General features: G+C 34.2%; 1 protein-coding gene across 2 annotated transcripts; it reads left to right on the plus strand.

Annotated features, from left to right (window-relative positions):
* The first annotated feature begins 939 nt into the window (after positions 1-939).
* On the plus strand, positions 940-5,697 carry LOC129244988 (uncharacterized). 2 transcript variants are annotated; one of them, XM_054882921.1, is made up of 4 exons: positions 940-1,309; positions 4,279-4,527; positions 4,627-4,882; positions 4,947-5,697. In XM_054882921.1, exons 1-4 carry the CDS (start codon positions 1,271-1,273, stop codon positions 5,537-5,539), a joined length of 1,137 nt encoding a protein of 378 aa, XP_054738896.1. In that variant the 5' UTR covers positions 940-1,270; the 3' UTR covers positions 5,540-5,697. The 2 variants fall into 2 exon arrangements, with proteins under 2 accessions (XP_054738896.1, XP_054738897.1); XM_054882922.1 differs by having other exon boundaries at positions 4,369-4,527.
* The last annotated feature ends 15,215 nt before the right edge of the window (positions 5,698-20,912 follow it).

Raw genomic sequence — 20,912 nt, forward strand, 5'->3', positions numbered from 1 at the left:
TCAATAAAAGGCCAATAAATTGTGTAGCACTATTAGAAAATTGGAAAAAAGATTAAATAACAGAAAATGCAGCAGAGATGAATGTATGAACAAGCTAAATGAAAAAAAGCCCCAAAACTGTATTGAACTGCGTTTAGCTGCGTCGAAGCGAGCAGCTTGTTAAACAGATTCTCTTCAGGTGGCAGCTTACAAGTAAGCATGCCAACCGACTAGCTTTTTCTTCACAAAACACAAAAAACTAAAAACAATAGCACAAACAGCTAAAAATTAATTACCCGCTCGTAAGTAGCGCATGCGCCAAACACAACGATAATTACAACAACAACACAATTGTAAATAAAGCTTCAGCTTCAGTCTGAGTCTCAGTCTCGATTTCAGGTTCAGCTACCAAGATACAGCTGCCGTGATAAGCTGCAGCAGTTACATTATCTCAAATGCACACGAGCTAATCTACAAGAGAATTCTTACAATTTGTTGTTCTTAATAATGATGGTTGTTGGTGTTGCTACTTCTATTTATGTACGCTTGTTAGTCGCGTATTTATACAGGAAGCTCAGAAGCCACGGCATCAGTATTCAACATTATTTATCCCGCCACTTCGCCTGTTGACCACTCGCAATCCACTTGACCAAACCAACAGCCGATGCCGTCGGTGAGTCTGTACAGACTTCTTGGCAGATAGCGCGCTTGTGACAGCTCAGGGCATTTATGCTGCCTGCTGTCTAGCTCAAATGTTTAGGGCGAAAAAATTGCAGCTCATAGGCATAAATAAAGTACACCTTTTAAGTAAACATGAACAACAACACCTCACTCCTCCCTAGTTATCTTGAACACAGGTGACTTCCCATTGCATCAGCACGCGTAGGCGTTTGTATAAATACAAAGCGTAACTGCTGCTGGAAATTAGTTGCGCCGCGGCCTTTAAGGGATTACCTGAGTGCTAAGCCTTACAATACTCTACTATAGAAATTACTATCGTCAGTTCTCATCTCTGCGTCTTTGTTAATGCTGGAGATATATGTAATATTGCAAAAAACAAAACTCGCGAAAACTCTCACAAAAATAGTGTTTTGTTCGAAAGGCTGACAATTTATTTAATCGCAAAAATGTTTAGCAAATCGAAATTCGCCTCGATGCACTACAAACGCTGATGGGAAGTTAGTTGTCGCACTGTGTATTCTATCGCTAATCGTGAACTACTTACAATTGTACTAAAATTTACTACAACAACAACAAAATTGTGTGAGATACAAATAGTTCCGGTGAGGTGATGAGCGTTTTTCATCCAATGGATAAATTGAATTTCCGGGTAAAACTAAAAAGTGTATATACATGATAGGCATACAAAATATCGTATACTAATTATTTTAGGTAATATAACTTTCTAGTGAAGTTATACATACATAATATATATATTTATGTATATATATGTATATTCGATTGGCACACACATCTTTTGTTTGGTGTTCGCCCGCGCTCCTTCTCCAAATTCTGATGTGCGTCTTGCTGTTGCTCCACAAATAAAGACTGTAACTCACGCCTTGTGGCGTCTCCGAATGACAGGTGGTTTTTGTGAGGAGCTTTTTCATGGGTAAAATACACTCCATGGCTTGCCATTGCTTGCCGATAGGCGGCCGTCAATAGAAAAAAACCTGCAATTTAAACTATCATTTGGTGTTTCAATGGTAGCCACACACCAGTCCACTCGGCAACTAAACTAGAATAATAAAAACACTGCATAAAAACATTTTTAGAACAGAAAAGCGATCCTTTAATATCAAAAGTATATCAAGTGCAGACCACTTCTTTAGAGCAAAGTTCTAGCTCAGCACGTTTTAATTTTTTTACAAATGACATTTTTCTAATTTTGATCACAGAAATCTGTATCTGACGTGTAAAAAGCGTTATAAGAGGGGTTTCCGTATTATCGTAAATGTAAATAGCAGAAGAAATATTTTAAGTCCTCGTTACTTACGTAAAGTTTTTTTAAACTTTTTTTCGGAAACAGGCCACATCTAGGGGCTGAAGTCAAAAAAACAAACCAGAAAATATACTTAAAGGAAGGTCTTACCGTTAATATCCATGCAGTTTTACACGAAGTATTGTGTGAATTAAATTTTTCTTTACGTCAATATATAAAATTTTACCCAATACTGCTTAAGGGGTTACATATTTTTAACAAATCCGGAAAAGATGGCTAAATTTATAAAACAAACTATTTCTAAATAATAGGGTGCCTTACATAATAAAATTTGTTACATGTTTAGACTTCCGCCACAATTTTTCGGAAAAATATTAAGAATTGCATCAGCTGGTCCAATTTGAAAAATACCTACAAAAATCGAGATTTTTAGAAAATAATATATTTTAAAAAATATTTTTTGCCAACAAATCTTCTCAGTCAGATAGAACAGTTTAAACTTAAAAAGTCTATATACAATTTTCGAAAAATTGTGTCAACAAAATCAAAATAATAATTTTTTGGTGCTATTTTTGATTTTTCGGGCTATAGGTTTAAGAAATCGCGAATAACACAGCCAAATCTTGACCGATTTAGATTGCTAAGACTTCATTCATATTTCTCATACTTTTTATATCTTTAAATTAACGCCAATATTTTTTCCTATATATCAACATTTTATTTTGATTTTATCAAACAAAATTTAGAAAAATATATTTTTATAAAAACTATATTTTTGGAAGTACATAGTTTCAAATCTGTACACCTCACGCAAATCTTAATATTTTTTGGAAACATTTTGGCGGTATTCTTAACATATAATAAGTTGTATTGTTCTGATGGAAAAACAGTACCAGTTTTTTTTTTTTTGTATGGAGAGTGATGCACCCTACTTAAAAATAGCAGGCAAACAATTTCTGTCCGACATAAAAAAGCGTATCAAAGAGATTTGGCCTGAAGAGCAGAAGAGCTTTTAATTGGCATAAGAATATCTAGATGCACATCGGAAATTGGAGAAAATATATAGCCTAAACACTTACCATTACAAACAATGTTATAAAATTACTCAGTTTTCTGGCATATATTAAGCCTTATTTCTTAAGGGGAAACAGTCTTCGTAAAAAGTTAATTTTATGGTTTTAAATATAGCATAGCTACGTTTTTTTCTCTAAACACCGTGTGTAAGCAACTATAATAAATAAGTCTACATATTTTCCTAAGTTTTCATCAGTCTTGAGAAAAATGGTGGTGTTCTTCATATCTCATATAGAAATATTTGTCTTAGTAAGTCTCCAAAGCTCTGAAACTCTTTAATGATACCAAAAACTTTTTCCTAATATCTATGGCTTTATTTATTTTTTATTATTTGGTTTATAGAATATGGAAGAGTAGGGCAGAATGAAAAATTTAGTCAATTGTCAAGGTGGAAATTTTATAGAATACTTAGATTTAGCATGACAAAAATATTACAATTTTTAAAATTCAATCATGCTGGATCAGTCTTTCCAACTTTTCACAGAAAACATGGTATTTTTTCCACTGTACGGCCGATAAAGCACACCAAGCAGTGACTTACCTGATAGAAAAGATTAAGAAAAAAATTGATTTTAACAAATTGCAAATATTTCTCCAGCGAGAGTCTATTAATGATGAATGTTCAAGCCAAACGCACAAATTTTCCAATTCAGATATTACAGAAAATAGTGCGGTCAGTCTAAAGCTCTTCAGCTATTAAATATAACTACTCTAGGAGAACACATGATGGTAATTTTTTCATTATATATAAAATACCTACTTGTCAACCATTGTCTGAGAAAAATTATGGTCTAATTATAACAAGCATGTATTTTGCGGATTATCCTGACATAAGCAGGGAATAATTAAATGTTTTTTAAGAAAAGTAAACTAAATATTTAACTCGGCTTTCTTTGACCGCAATTAAAAAATTGTTGGAAGTCCAAAAAAGCAAGGCAAACGCCATGCTGAAATTATGCGGCCGTAATGTCTTTTGGGCTCACGAACTCCAAAGGCTGAGTTTCCGAAAGCTTTTTAGGCTTAACTAATTTTATCATTTTGGCCAGGTAAAGCAAATGGAAATGAGAATCATGATCTTGTATGAAGATCACTGCCTTCGTGGAAATTACTCATTTCTGACGGTTTCTTAAACTTAATACTGATAATAATTTTTTATTGATTTTTTATTTAGCGCTTAGCAAAGATTTTTTCGTATATTTCTCAGTGTCTTTTTTTATTTTTGGTTGTGATTTTTCTTGCTTGATTTATCATTCATATTTTGATTTTTTGCTACTTTGTTACAGCTGCTAGCCGGTTTAGTATTATCGCTCAGTTTGTCGCAGCATACTTGTCGCTGTCAGCCTAACGCACTCTTCAATCAATCACCATTTCAGCGACAACAACAGACACAATTACGCCAGCAGTTACAGCAGCAGCAACAACAGCAACATCAACAACGACAACAACAGCAGGGCTTTCCCAATTCTCTAAACACCTTGCAACCAGTTGGTGCAATATCACCCATCTCACAGCTCTCCGGCATAGTACCACAGGTACATACATGAAGTAGGAAGTACTTTCGCGGATTTTCAATTCATTTTAATAATTTTTTCCCATTGTTCATAAACATTTTTAATACAACTCCTTTTAAGAGTCCCTTTCGCATCTATAATCGTCTTGACCAACCAAACTATGTGCCCATTACCGCCTATCAGAATGATCTCAACTATGACGGCAGCTTTTCATATGGTTACGCCTCGGCCGATGGTACTACCGCCCAGGCGCAGGGGTATGTAAAAAATTTGGGCCTAGGCGAAGATGTCGAAGCACAGGTGGTGCAAGGTTCATACTCTTACACCTCACCGGAGGGCACGCCCATAACTGTACGTTATATAGCCGATGAGAATGGTGAATATGAGAAAGCTAATGAAAACCTCTTTGAGACACTTTTATTAATTACATCTTCCTCCAGGATTTCGCGCTGAGGGTGCTCACATTCCCACACCTCCCCCCATACCCGACGCAATTGCCAAGTCGCTTCAATATATCGCCAGCGTGCAGCAACCCTACCAACAGGCCATCAACCCCAATCTGAATCCATACCAAACGCCTTTTCGTCAATTTTCGGGTCAACAACGTCCAGGTCAACAGCAGCAATTGACTCCTTTTCAACTACAACAACAACAACAACGTGCATATCAGCAACAACTTGCTGGCCAATTGCAGCCACCTTTTCCACAGTTCCCTGGCGCTCAACAACCACAATCGAATGCATTTTACGGAGGCGGCCTCGGTGGTGGCTTGCCGGGACAAGGTCAGCTTCCAGGTCAATTTGGCGATTTAAGTGGGCAAAACTTTACCCAGCAGCCGCAAAATTTACAGCAAGAACAACAACAGCAAGTATTACAGCAGCAACAGAAAAATCAACAACAGCAACAGCACCAGCAGCAACAACAACAGCAATTAGCCACACAAGAATTGCGCGCACGCCCCAATCAGCTGGTGAACCCTTTCGGCTACAATCAATATCGGCGTTACAAAAAAGCGGCATTGACGAAAAATTAAATACACAACAGCAATTACTACCCATAAGCATAGAATTAATAAGACTTAACGATTTAGATTCACTGAATACAGTTTTTGGCTTCGATTTTTTACTGTGTTGCTCGATAATTTATTTTGCTATGTTTTTTTAGTTTTAAATTAGCAAGAAGATAGTTTTGGTGTGGTTTTCTGTATGTGGCTTTTAAGAATTATTTCATACATATAATGTTTTATTTAAGAAAGATTTTTTGATGAAGAGAAATGAATTAGTCATATTTTAGTAATTCAAATACATGAAACACATGTTGCCGAAAATACCAATTTTTAGTAGTTTCAATTATATATATTTTTTTAAATATCTAGTCCAGGAAGAAATATTCCGTGAAGCTCCCTAAAGATGGCCTATAGATAGCAAGGTGTAATTTTTTCGATTTTTTTTAACCTACAGATATATATAAAATTAATTGAAGTATGAATGCTTAATGAATGCTACGTGTTTTTTTTCCCAGACCAATTCTTAACGCTTAGTAGTTCAACTCTTCAGCATTTACTCAAAATATGATCGGATGTCTTACAGTCCTCCAGAAAGATCTTTCAATTTGTCTTACTAAAACGACAAAACCGGTATATAAAAGCAGGAACCATAATCGAATCCAAATCCTACACAAAAATCTCCAACTGTCTCCTTATTGTGACTCCTCCTATTTCTCCGTGATTGCTCTGACCTAGATTTACTCAGTCTGTAATTATTTGAACTTTGGCGGCCGCCGTAGCGAAATGGGTTGGTGCGTGGCTACTATTCGGTAGTGTCCGTGTGCGAAATCCGCTGTGTACACAGAACTGAAAAAAATACAGAAACTATTTTTTTTCTAATATGGGTTGCTCCCCGGCAACCGAGTGTAACTCAGCTATGAAACATCTTCTCATAAAAAGCCATCTGCCGTTCGGAGACGGCACAAAACTCCACACCACAAATTGGAGGAGTAGCTCCGCCAAATACCCAACAATTACTCAAATATATATTATACTTATTTGAAATAGCAACTGCAGAATAGTTCAAGATGCAAGAAGACGTTTGTTTGCTAATACTTCTCTTGCTAGCTCATTAGCGACCTTGTAGCCTTTGATTCTGCGATGGTCAAGTACCTAGCAAAACTTTACTGTGGGTTTGGTTGTCACATACTAGGGTGTAACTAATATTTGTATTTAAGATGTGGGGGCCGTTCGTCCAAGCCTTTCGAACGGGTATTCTAGCTTCAACCATTCTGCTCAACAAAAAATACTGCACTTTTCAAACATCTCGACAGTAAAGCGTTCAAACCACTTTTAAAAACTATGAGGGATATGCACTTTAAATACTTATACTTAAGCTTGTGAAGAGAATCACAAGCATATTAGAAGAACACGTTTTCTCTTATCCGAAAAGCTTCCCGGCAGAGGTCAGATAAAGTTTACTAAACTATTTATTTGTGTCATCAGATCATTTATTAGTTTCAAAAAAGTAATCAGTTTGAATAAATATGCAAAATAATTAAACCTTTTAAGTAAATATAGTTTTAGTGAATTTGGTTTTTGAATACAATTTTATTTGTTGAGTCTGTCTTTAATAAAAATAGGTGCAATGCCACACGAACATAAATTTTCTATTTCAATCAGCATATACAGTGAGCATAGAACCTGGAATCAATCGAATGGTTGATACATATACATATATATAACCCTCCTCCTCATACTTACTTAAGACGTTTTATTCTTCTTAAAAAATTTGTGACCGTTAAGAGACGATAATTTAAAAATGGGGAGATCAATAAGGCGTTTTCTAAAGCGTTTTAACAAAAGAATTAAATAACTTCAAGAAGCTGGTTTTATTATTTTTATTATTGATCTCCTAACATATAAATAGAAACGCATACCCATGGTATAGTACACGCATATGTTTTGATAGTTTTTCGCATTTATGCAATGCAATGTAGACGATTTGAAACAAATATCTTTTGCCTGTTTTCATAAGTAAATACATAAGTGAATTTTAAAAAGTTTTTAAACAATGAAATAATTCAAAGCATTTAGCTTTCCACGAAAACAAAAGTTTACAATTGTGCATATGATCTCGAGTAAGGGTTAAGAAACGAAAGAAAGCTCGGGAGAGCTTTACTTGCACACATATACATACACCATATATGTATAGGTATACACATTTGAAGCATGTTTTTAGGCTGAATATCACAGGCAATCAAAGGTTTGTGCATTGCGTACAGCAACGCTGTGCAATAATCAAATGAGATTAAAAATAAATAAATAAGAATATGATTTGCGTATTTACAGTGCGTTAAATAATTGGCAATTTATTTGTTGCTTATTTAATTTTAATAATTCTTCAAATAAACAACAAAAACCTATAAATCTAAGCTTCAAACTTTATGCAAATAAAAAAAAAACTAACAAATTTTCATCAAAATTTTGAAATTTTTAATTTGAATTTTCACATTTAAAAAAAATATATCGAGTATTCGATAGATGAATCGCAATTGCCAAAACTAAGCGATTTTTGAGACACTTTAAACTCGCACTCTTTTACAACAAATTTCAATGGGTTATAAAATTGCATACTCGAGTTTTTTTTCAAATTTTGATTAACCTTCGCCTTGGACCCAATTTTTAACTACATACGCATATGAAAATAACATGCAATGATATACACTGAGTTCGCGCAACTTACAAACATACCTACATAAATACGTTCAATCTTGAGTGCGGCTAAAATTTGGTTCAAATATTACTCCAACTGGTACTAAATAACATGTACGTACATGTTGAGAGGAAATTATTATGTATTTTGGTATTATGATATGCCTCATTGTCTAACAAGCACCATATAAATCGACTTTTAAGATGTTATACAAAAATTAAGTGAACTCCACCAACTTTACATTCAAGTTCATATATATAGCAACATATTTTGTTTAAGTGGTATAGTCATAACCGGCTAGCGTTCTATGGCTAGATTTCCGCCCACCATAAAGAATCTCTTAATTCACAGCTAAAGCAGAATACCGCCGTTCCTATAGATTTTTTACGTCTTGAAATTCATCTTACATCTTAAACTTGAATATGATGTATAGTAGCTACAGAAGACCTTTCGAACTACATCTAACGTAGGCTATACCAACTGTCGAGTGATTAATATATATATACATTAGGCCGGGTCGATTTGTGGGGAGGCAAAAAAATCGCTCATTGCTCTGTGAAAATCATATTCTAGGGATCAAAATAAGAAACTTTGCCGAAGGAACCATACCTCTAAAACGATATTTTTAAATTGGGGGACATAAGAATTCGTTTTAGAGGTATGGTTCCTTCGGCAAAGTTTCTTATTTTGATCCCTAGAATACGATTTTCACAGAGCAATGAGCGATTTTTAAATCAACCCGCCCTAATATACATATATACATATGTGAAAACAATTACCTTACAACCCCACTCAACTGTTATGGAAATATCAAAAATACATACTATAAATTTAAATGTTTTTTTTATTCACGCCGTAGGCACTAAACACAATTTTTTTTAATATTGAGCGATATTGTATAGAATTCATTCATGCACATTTTCAACATTACTATAAAATATGCTTTGGGTGTACACTGTTGATTAATGCAATCAAACAACTCAATCTTAGCTGTAACCTCTTTATTTATTCAAGACTTATATGAAAAATTAATCAATTTTTATTGTTAATCATTAATTTGTTCATAGCCTCCCCTTAATACGAGTGGTGACACACAAATGCTCGACTTCAATTAATGGTAATGAATTATTGCGAAAATTGTTAATTTAAAAAAATAAATAAAATATTTAACGAAGAGCGGATACTTTTTTTAAGATTTTTTTTCAATTCTGAATTTGTTGTTCGATATAGATATTTTTTTTTTTACTTACCATCTTGTGTTTGCATTGCAGCCAAAAAAAAATATCTATTTGCAACTGAAGTGAAGATGAGAACTGCAGAGTGTAAAAAATAAAATGTTCGCGCATTCAGATTTTTATAACAAAAACGTGACAAACTCGTAGTAATCAAATGTCAATAGATAGCCAGTTGGCAGAGTTTGCAAAAAGTACAATAACAAAAGTAAAGGTGTACAATTGCTGAACATTTGTCTTTTAACTGCTTTGGTATTTTTTAGGCATTTTTAATATTCATATTTCCTCTCATTTATTATATTTTTAGATTTATTTATATTTGTGAAGAGTTTTACAAAGTTTAATTCACAGCTTTTTTCCATATAAGTCTTTTTTGTTACAAAAAAGTATGACTACTACCAGGCTTTATGATAATTTTAAGAATTAAATCGGAATTGTTAAATCAACAATATCTGCTGCAAGTACAATTACTTTAAACCCTACAAAGATTGCCTCAGGAATACAAGAGAAATATCAGAGAAGCTAAGACAGAAGCTTGGAAAGATTTCTGTAGTTCCATTGAATCAACCAAAAATACGGTTAGGCTAGGTAAGCTTTTATCCAAAGAACACTTCTGTCCTACTTTCTTGAGAAAATACAGCGGGGGATGGACACTTCGTTCCAATTTTTTTGAGAAAAGACAGCGGGGAATGGGCAAAATTCTCGGCTGACACATTAGACTATGCGATAAATACACAATATTGACAGTGTTCAAATGTCCAAGTTGTCCTCCAATATAATCAATCACATCGTATCTCAAGATAAAATTTTATGGGCCATGTAAAACTTGGAACCATACAAAGCAGCCAGCCCATATGGGATATTCCCTGACATGCAGTGGAACAATCGAGAAACAATGGTTCCGTGGTTGGGCACATTCCAAAAAGCTGGAGGTGGGTTAAAGTGATTTTTATCCCCAAAGCTGGTAGACGCGGCCATGATACAGCGAAAGATTTCAGAGCCATCTTTTATTCTTAAAACTCCTGAACGATTGCTCGATGCATATTTTAGAGAGAAGATTATGAGTACAACAACTTCAACATCCCAACATGCATAGCTCAAAGGAAAATCTACAGAGACCGCTCTTCATGTGGTTGTAATTACGATTGAGAGAACGAACATTGTCTGTTATCGTTATTAGTTGTCAACAATATCCTTTCCAAGTTCGACCGCAAGGGAATTAAGGCAGTGGTGTATGCGGATGACATAGTGATCATAGTTTCGTTGAAATTGAGATTCGGAGAAAGTTTGTAAGTACTTTATTATTCATAGTTTGAAATATACTTATATTTTGCAATTCCAAATTTTAAAATAATTTATAATAATTTCAAGATGTGCTTCTTCTTTATATTGCAGCGCACCAAGGATAGAGCGAAGATCCATCCGAGAGCGGCTTAAAAACCAAATCGTAAAAATTTATTCTTTGTTTGAACAAAAAATCAATGCGGGCATCTCAAATTGGGGGCTAAGCGAAGTCGCAAATAAGTCGCAGTCCGATCTCTACTCAGAAAATTTTATTTTTACATATTTATGGGAATCCAATCCGACTGAACAATTTTCATCAAAAAGCCGTTTAAAATATTAGAAGGCGGGATAAAAAATATATGGTTGTGGACTTCCAAAGACACCCATTTATCATCTTTCGCACACGTAAAACATTGCTTGGATTTGATTTCCCTCCTGGAAACTCCGCGCAAAAATCCTTATACCAGGAAGGTTATTTAGCATCTATGCAATCACAAATGCATAAAACAAAAAAAGGATACAAATCTATAAGCGCTTAGAACATGTACGAGTACACAAGGACCATTCGGGGATTCACAAAAAAAGTAATTATAATTCTGTTAACGAACTAAGGCTGGCCGGCTGAGTGCGCATTGAAATATTTTTTAGCCAAAAGGCGCAGTTTAAGTCTATTCCGGTCGTAAGTAAGCAAATCTGGTGTTAAAGTCCCCTTGGTACTCTTCGTAATTTTTTGTGTTTTATTTATTTAAGTCTATAATTAAAAGAACCCTACAGACTAGATACACACATTTACTTATACTTATTTTAAGCCTTGAAGTACAAGATATTCTTATAGACTACACAGCTAAAATTAATATAAAAGTAGGTAAATTTTAAAATTAGGGCAAATATTTATTAAATATATGAGCCAAGAAAAAATACTAGTAATGAAGGTCTTGATTGCGTGAAATGAAACTCTAAAAGCACAAGTTCTAGATATGGGAGCGTTGCTACCGTAACCACTTCTAGAAAAAGCAATTTCAAAGAATTTCGAATAACGAAGAGTTCTAGAGAAGGGCAGTCAATAGAGCCAGTTATGATGCTAATGACAAATGAGCACGCTTCTGTTCTTAAGTGTAGGGGGGCTAAATAGTTGGCAACGAGAATTCTAAGAACATAGTAGTAGAGAAAAATTTACTGAGCCAGAGCAAATTGTAGAAGAAAAAATTTAGTATCCATGCTAGAAAAAGCGTCATTCAGCAATTTAGAGGAAAGCACTAATACCAACAATTTACGTTAACTGATCAGCATAAAGTTTAAGGACTCATGCACGAGTTAAAACAAAAATGGTGAATTGTTTGTACTAAAATTAGAATAAATATTGCTGTTGCCTGAAAGCCCACATTTTGCTTGTAAAGGAGCATCGAAAGTCTAATCAAATTATATGAATTACATTATGTTATTACGTACTATGTATTGTTCCTATAATTACTATGTGTAAATCTTGCTATTGAATAAATCATTTAATGTAAAGTTAAGTATGGTAACACTTTTACGTTTTGATAGTCAATCAAAATATTTCAGAAACATTAAATGAAGTGTATCAAAACAATATTCAATATTTTTTGTCGCACATTTTCTACCTTACCTCATGCTTCAAGTAAAGTTCGACCCACTCTCGTAACTCCCAAGGTCGACTGTAAATAAGAAGGAAACTCCTATGATTGAGCGAAAATACTATAGATGACAAAATTATAACATAGAAGATAAATAATCAAATTCCTTTTCCAGATAGTGAAATTTCCGTTTCTTCCTTAATCCCATTATGGAACAGTAGAACCGCGCAGGAATAAAATCAAAGAGTTAAAGCTAGTGAAATGCTGCGAAGAATAGTTATTGCATTTGAGCGCATCCATGTCAGGTTATCCAAGCATTTTTTGGGCATTGTAAATTTTCTGAAAATTGGTTCATTTATAGGCTTGAGTATAATAAGAAGTAAACTGAAAAAATGTTACAAAAGAAATTAATAATTTGGAGATTTCATGTACATAGAAAATTTTGGTGGGGGATATTTTCGGTTCCATTTAGCAGATCACATTTTCTTTTTAATTTTTAGGATTAAATATTATTTCTAATTCAAATTTATTTAATTTTTTTCCGTTTTCTGTCGTTCATGTGCATTACTTTTCCATTTTTGCTAACGCTTAAAATATGCAAGACATAATTGAAGATGATTGGAATATCTGATTGATCGTAACCCCAAATAGTGGAATGCTCTCTTTGAATTGATTGAAATGCTTAGAAAGACACAGAGCATATAAAACAAGAATTATTAATAATGCAAATTCACGCTTTATTTAAAAAAAAGATGTACTTATAAATACAGTGGATGATGAGTAGGCTTGCGACTGTTATATGTTCATATATACGTGTGAGTTCAAAGTTTTACGATAAACTATAAATTTTTTTTTTGAAAACCAATTAAAAGAATTACTTTTAAGTACTTATTTTACATCCCAAGCCAATCTCTAAACTCTTCTTCAGTACGTTATTGTATAATTTGGCTTCTGTACTTTTTGCTTCTTTTTTCTAACCTAAAGATGTGCTCCAGCCCTTAACGATCGCACACACATTTGTAGTTATGCTAGGTAGGTACGTATATACATGCACCTTTGTTTATGCGCCCGCTACTTGCAACACCAGCCGCTTAAGCTGCGTATACTTTTTAAAGCCGTAATATTGGTTTCTTGTTGTTGCTTTAGAAAGAGCGCGATGAGTATTCAAATAGACGATAAACATGAAGATTTTGAACTTTGACCTTTTCATGAACCAAAATCAAAGCAGAAACTATACATACATACATATGTATGTATGTCTCTTGTATTTTGTGCATTTTTATTGTTGTATCGAATTGCACCAAATTATGAGGTAACTGAACCAAGTAAGACGAACTAGTTTCAAGTTTATTGGTGGGCGCTTTAAGGTGATTTACAGCATTTATGCCAATAGGGGTTTACAGCCACTTTTGCTTAAGTGTTTCCAATTTTAAAATTCCTAAATTTTATATCCGAAAGATGTAACGAAGATTTTTTCTTGCGGCTGACACATTTTTTACGAGTAATTGATGTAATTAAATCCATACACGTTAATAAAAATTAGTAAATTATGGCTCAATAATGTTAGTGGTACATTTACATCAAATTGAAAAATTATACAACTGATATACACCTATTAGGATGGGTTATTTTCTGCAAAAATCACAGTATGAGCAGAGTTGCTAGAAAAATCAAGTACAACTTTAGTTCTTAAAAAAACCTAAACATGCAAAAAATGCAATTAAAATTAATCTTAAGGGGTTTGGTGGTGCTTATTATTATGCTATCTCTACTCTATTCCCATCGAAAGGACCGAAAATAATCATTATTTCAAATGCTCAATGGAAAAGGAATTAAGACTACCAAACATCATAGGAAATTTTGAATAAACTTATATGTAAATGTGTATGGGCATATATGGTTTTTATGGTATGGTTTTTATGAATCTTTTACAATTTAGACATTTTTTTGCAATATTTATAAAAGTTAATTTTGAGAATCACATTTCGATTTCCTTGAAAGTTTATTTTATTTTGTTTTTTTTTTTTAATAATCGACAGTACACATTAACTTACAGACTAGACAAATTTGGCAACTAAATATTAGCATTCAATATAAATTCTATATTAAGCAGCTAATTTGACAATTTTAAAAAAATTAAATCTAAAAAAAGGGAAATCAAGCAGGTAGCAATTGGATAACTTATGGTCTCGAATGCGTTAGCAATTTGCACATTACAATCAAATTAAGTCTAAATTTTTTGTTTGTTTTTTATTTAAATTGGAAAAATAATGAATTACAATCACAATATCTTAAATTATTCCCCATAAAAAGGGTAAAAATTGCGAAGACTTATTTATGGAACATTAAGGCTTATCCACTTAAGTAGAAGGAAGTGAAAGCACTTTCCTTCTCTTTTCAAGAGATATTAGAGATAGGCGAGAATTAAAGGGTGGAACAGGAGCAGGATGGAAATTACTACCATATAAGTATGTGTTCTTTTGAGCAATCTTCAAATTACTTTTGCCATTCAGAAGTAAATACCTCCAAAACGACCTGTTTAAAGGCTTCAACAGCTTCTTCGGGCGTGGAAAAACGTTGACCTCGCATTTTATTTTTGATGTTCAGGAAGAAAAAAAAAACTCATTAGGTGCCGAATCACGGCTTTAATGCGGATTCGATATTTTGAGTGGTTAAACACTTTCTTGTGTGAGTACGTGAAAGCTGTCTTGTTTAAAGCTATTTCGTCTTCGACGGTTGGCTTTCCTTAATTCTCCAAAAAATGGTTGCACATCACTCAGAATTAACTGCTTTAAATTTCTTGGTGGTACAATTCCAGAAATAAGCAGATTTTTTAAAAATGCAAGCCAGTTTTTGCTTTCTTTCGCGAACAAATTTTATTGTATTAAGGTCGTCTTGAAACACCCATATTATCAATTTTTTTTCAGCTAACATGAATAGATCCAATATTCGTCAACTATTGCGATGCCATAGACGTGCTTTGAACCACCACGGCTGGATTTCTTCAAAATTTTTTTACACCAATCGACACGAGGCCTTTTTTTGGGCAATCGTTAAATTATGCGCTATCCAACGAGAACAAATCTTCTTGAACTATATTACATTTATGCTAGTCTTATTAATTGGTGCACAGAATCGATTGGTTCTAGCAACACAACCGTTTTTGGACGGCGTTCACGAAATTCATCCTGTAAGGATCGACGGCTAGTGGCTACGTCAAAAATCGTAGCAAACTGAGCAATGCACCCCTGTCTCGAAGATCGTAATAAATCATAGTACGAACATTTTCACGAGTTAATTTGGGCGAAATGAACTCACTAAGAAAAGAGCAAATAAAGCTAGCAAGTGAAAACTTTAATTGCAAACTTGTGCTAAGAAATACCAAATTTTTCAACAGTAACATCGAACTGCAGCTCATCACACATAATATTGCAAAGCGACCCTGTTAAATGGCAGCGCTCGTACTACTCAATTTTTTTTTTTTTTCAAATAAACATTTCTGCTCTATTCTCTTCAAATTTTTGTATGAACCCAGCCTAACTCTCCATAACTGTTTCCAATGATTGATACTTGAGTTCGTTACCAAAGTTCAATTACGTCACTGTAAAATTAAACCTTCTCAAAATTCCACATCACTCTGCGCAATCTTGTAGTTTTCTATTCTATTTTTAAACAATTCAAGTATATAAATGTAAATGGTGCAATAGCTACAAGAATATATGAAGCAAAGGTTAATCATCACCGAGTTTCCAACCCGTCACTGATTTTCGTACCTCAAGAACAAGAGACAAGTAAGGCTCTCTCTTCTGATGTCGGAAACAATTGGCATTAACTGGTTATATCACGGAGATTTGTCTCGGTGTTTTTGGCTCCACATTCAGATATGCGAAACATTTCACATTTTAAATATGCGAAACTTGGTTTTTAATTCAAAACCAGTGCATTCGTTGGCACAACAAAATTTTTGTCCGCATTAATGTCTTTTTGTCGCAATGGAACGCTAACACTTATTTCATTACTTCTTAAAAATATATAATTTGGTTAACTACTTATAGATTTGTTGATCAAAATTTCCCTAATATTCCGCTACAGCGAATTTAGAAGTTAATTAAACTCATACCTGCAACTTTTCGAAACTTGTTAATATATTTTTCTTTAACAATTTCATTACGTTTCAAAAAGATCTATGAATCTACCTATTCCTCTTAAGTGTTCCCAAACATGTAATAAATCGTATCATAAATTCGCGCTGTATTCGATCTTACATACCTGAAGTCAGTGCTTTCAATGTTTTTTGCCTAACGTGTTTTTTAAATTTAACATTTGATCTGCCACTGCTCACCATTTTCATTGTAAAATAGTTGATCACTCGGGTTTGCACTGCTACTGCCGCAATTCCACTAAACTTACCGGCTTTTTTCGCTGAAAGCAGAATTGGCTTGCATGTAGTTGAAAGCAAAATGAGATAGTAATTGGGTTATGTACGTGTAACAGATATATTTTCTTATAAGACAGATAAAATCGTGTCTATGTATGTTTGGGATTCAACTTTTTAAAAGAAAATTTAATCCACTAGTATTTTGCAGAATCTGCTGAACTTAAATTAAATTCGCAATTCATAGTTGCTTGATATGTTTCACTACGAAATGTTTACTTATACATAATATAACATAGGGCGGTAAAAAAGCAGCTGCCTTAATGTACATAATTACCTTAATAATCGAATTCGCACACTTCAGCTGGTACAACTGCCCCATCATTTCGCTTCGACTCATCTGCAAGGCAATTAACAAAGTTAGTTCAACGTCACGCGAATATACCGGACTTGTGCCTTCTAAAATACTCTTTTTTCACTATTTTGCATGTTCTATCATTTACATATCGATGCAGTACAGTATTCATTCATACATATGTTGTTGCAATGTGTGGGAAATATTGCCCGACCTGAAGTTGACTGACAGTACTTCACAAACTAATACCTGACAACATTTTTATGAGGGTACTGCTTGTTTTTGTTAAATTTTTTGTTGTTGCTTGTAAATTAAAATTTATTTCAAATACCTTGAAGGCATTTTGAAAAACTTGCACACACAGAAATATTTGTTGTGCATCTAATTGCTAATGATAGTTTTTATAAATATTTGATTTATTACTCAAAGAAGATGATACACTTAAAAGCTACAACTATTTTATTTACTTTCAAGATCTTTTATAAAATATATAATTGGTGATTACATTGAAAGTTAACTTAAGATCTAGGTAAAATTAAAGTACCATATACTAGACTGATACAGTGTGTTGTTTTTTAGTGACTGAAAAATTTAGCCGCTTATGAGAAAAGTATAGAAAAAGTGAGTAATAATTCGTGGCAGAAATTTAACAAATATAGACTTACATACAATAAAAAGGATTTTCATTATGGGTAAATATGAGAATCTAAAAATCAAATGTTAGATAGATGTAGAAAGTTAAAAGTTCTAGCTTTGCGATTTTTCCCTTAATTTCAATATGTTGGAGGGGTTTTTGAATATCAGTTAGCAACTTAAGGCCTCTGAAGTCGATGTGAGAGAGAAAAAACTTTTAGTTTTCTTATAGCTAAATGAGCCTCCTTATAAAAAGTTAAGTTCTCGTTAACCTCATTTCAGAATAGTTGGTTAGGGAATATTGGGAAACAATTAGCACTCGAATATTGCCATTTTCAACTTAGATTTGGGTATGAACTAGATTAATAACTTTGAAGAACTGAGCAACTGTTGATAGTGGAAGCTCATTCTCTGCGAATGAATTGAAGTAAGCACTGTAAACTGGCCGCCTATGAGGGAGCTGAAAAGCTTTTGGTGGGGAGAAAAAGTGTACGAGTACTGTTATAGGAGGGTGGACCGCTAAAGAGAGAAAAAATAAAAAAAAACGGTTCTGAACATATTGTCACATGTTGCACTCAACAGATCTCTTATAGTTCACATTTCTTTATCACATAAAAAGATTTCGATTTTGGGACTTTCGTGGTAGACGTTTCCCCATCACCTTCTACTATTTACAAAACAAATTGAAGACTTCTCTACCTCTACACGACTTACGATCAGTAAAACAATACTCGTAGTGGAAGGAAATAAGGCAATATTTCTAGACTGGCCTTAGAGTTACATGAGTAATCGCGTTAATACTGCTTTGATTGAAAAAAATCGACCCGAAAAAATTATTTTACTCCGAAGAACAAAACCAAATGAAAACCAAAACTATATGGCTGACTAATCAACACAGCAACTATAAAAATTACTCGCACTAATCTATTCAAAAGATAGTCTAGTGTCATATAGTCAGTTGTCTCATTTGGGTGACCGGAACGGCAACACGTTTGCAGTGAAATTGAAGAAACCAGTGAATGATTTCAATCGATGTTGAAAGTCACTTAAAATGAGTAGTCCTTCCAAGCTCTTATTTGGCTTACGTGATGTCTTCGCAAATGCTCGTAGGTGTCTGTATCAAACGGTTTTCCTAACAAAACTATTTCACTTATGCCCGGTTTCACCAATCAATTTTAAAATTTATTGGGGGTATTAGAATTTAAAGTTTTACAATACGAAAATTCGCTTTTTTAAATTTTAAATTTCTAATAAATTGAACACCGACTGGTAAAACCAGGCATTAAAAAATAAAAAAACAAATCATTGGCGCGTCCCCTTCTGTTAGGTGTTTAGCCGAACTCCTCCTCCTATTTGTGGCGTGCGTCTTGAAGTTGTTCCACAAATGGAGAGACCTACAGTTTTAAGCCGACTCCGAACATCAAATGGTTTTTTATGAGGAGCTTTTTCATGGCAGAAATACATTCGGCGGTTTGCCATTTCCTGCCAAGGGGCGTCCACTATTAGAAAAAACTTTTTTGTTCAGTTTGGTGTTTCACGCACGGATATTCGAACGTACGCAGTCCCGAATAGTAGTGACACACTAACCCATTCGGCTACGGCGGCCGCAGGGTAATATTATTCGAAAACTTTGGGTGCATTATTTTCAAAAATGCTTCTTAACCCTTAACTGGTATCGTGGGGGCCGCGCAGACCCCACGCGTTTTATTTTTTTGAATTTCTTAAAAACTACGCATAGTACGCGGCTGCCATTTTGAGTAATCTCATTACGTCGCGACACGCGGCGGGTGTCGGACGTTCGGCGCTGAAGCTTTTACCAGAGCGGAGCTACGTACGTTTCGGGGGCCGTGCGGACCCCACTATACCCCCACTAAACGTTGAAATACTTATGTTTTAGTTTATTTTTTCAAAGTTGATTTTATAAGAAATAAGAAAACATACATATGTTAGCTAAAGACTTTCGAAATAATAGTTTTTTTTATTTTTATAGTGGTAAGAAAAAAATACCAAAAAATTGTCCAAATTTTGTGATCTCTTGTAGTAAATAAGTTAAAAGAAGTATATGAATAAAAACTTATTAATTTCATAAAACAAGCTTGTTATTTGTCCTATCAAAATAATTCTTGAAAAAATTGTAGACATTTGTCTCCTAGAATCTAATTTTAATTGGGGGCCGCGCGGCCCCCACGATACTAGTTTCGTTAGTAAAATTTACGATACCAGTTAAGGGTTAAAAATCAAAACTTCTATATTTCCAAGAATTTATTGATACGCCCTCGTATAAGTGATCTTATTTTAAGTTAATGATTGGAAAAAATTGTGCAAAGGATAACTATGTTTATAAACTTAGCCTAATTTAATTAGCAGCTGTAAATAATATGAGCTCAGGTACCACTTCAATAAAAACTTTTTATTTTTCCTATAGAAGTACATATTTACTTATGATCCCTTCCTTCCCTTTATGTTGTCTCAAACAGTGCTGTAAGTTTTCTTTTATTAGCTCCTAGAGTACTTTCGCAGCTTTCTCTTTCTAACTTTAGTTCCTTTTAAAGCAGATGAAAGTCTTACCACGTAAGAGCCGGCACACCAGCTGGTTGTCTAACACTCTGACGATGTATTTGGCAGATAAATTGGAATGATGCAGCGCCTAGTCTTGTTGGTTAATACAGGGTAGGCCATTTAAAGCGGGCCCATCGGGCAACCCTATAACTTTTGACAGGAACGTCAGATCGACTAATGACATAGCGCGTTGGAAGCGTCAGTCCAAGACAATTTTTACCATGGAGCAGTACACTCCAAAAGAACGCGCTGAAATAATTCAGCTTTACATCCAAAATAACTTCTCAATTGTGAAAACTCAACGTGCGTTTAAAAAAAAAAAAAAAGTTAAAAGTGCGCCATCCAAAAGCACTTTACAGCGTTTATACGCAAAATTTATTAACCACGGTAGTCTCAGCAATACCAGCCACGCATCCAGACAACGTACACGACGTTCTGCTGAAAATATCGAGGCTGTACGAGCCAGTGTTGAGGAGGCTCCGCGAACATCGAGTTATCCCAATGTTTATGCCAATCATCGAAGAAACGAAGAAACCACACTTCACGCGCTACAATCGATTTTTTGAAGCCATTGTTCCCTGGAAGGTTGATTTCGAAAAATGGTGATTTTCCGTGGCCACCGAGATCACCAGATTTGACGCCACCGGACTTTTATTTGTGGGGTTATCTGAA

This window comes from Anastrepha obliqua, chromosome 4, assembly GCF_027943255.1.
Source record: "Anastrepha obliqua isolate idAnaObli1 chromosome 4, idAnaObli1_1.0, whole genome shotgun sequence".
Lineage (NCBI taxonomy): Eukaryota > Metazoa > Arthropoda > Insecta > Diptera > Tephritidae > Anastrepha > Anastrepha obliqua.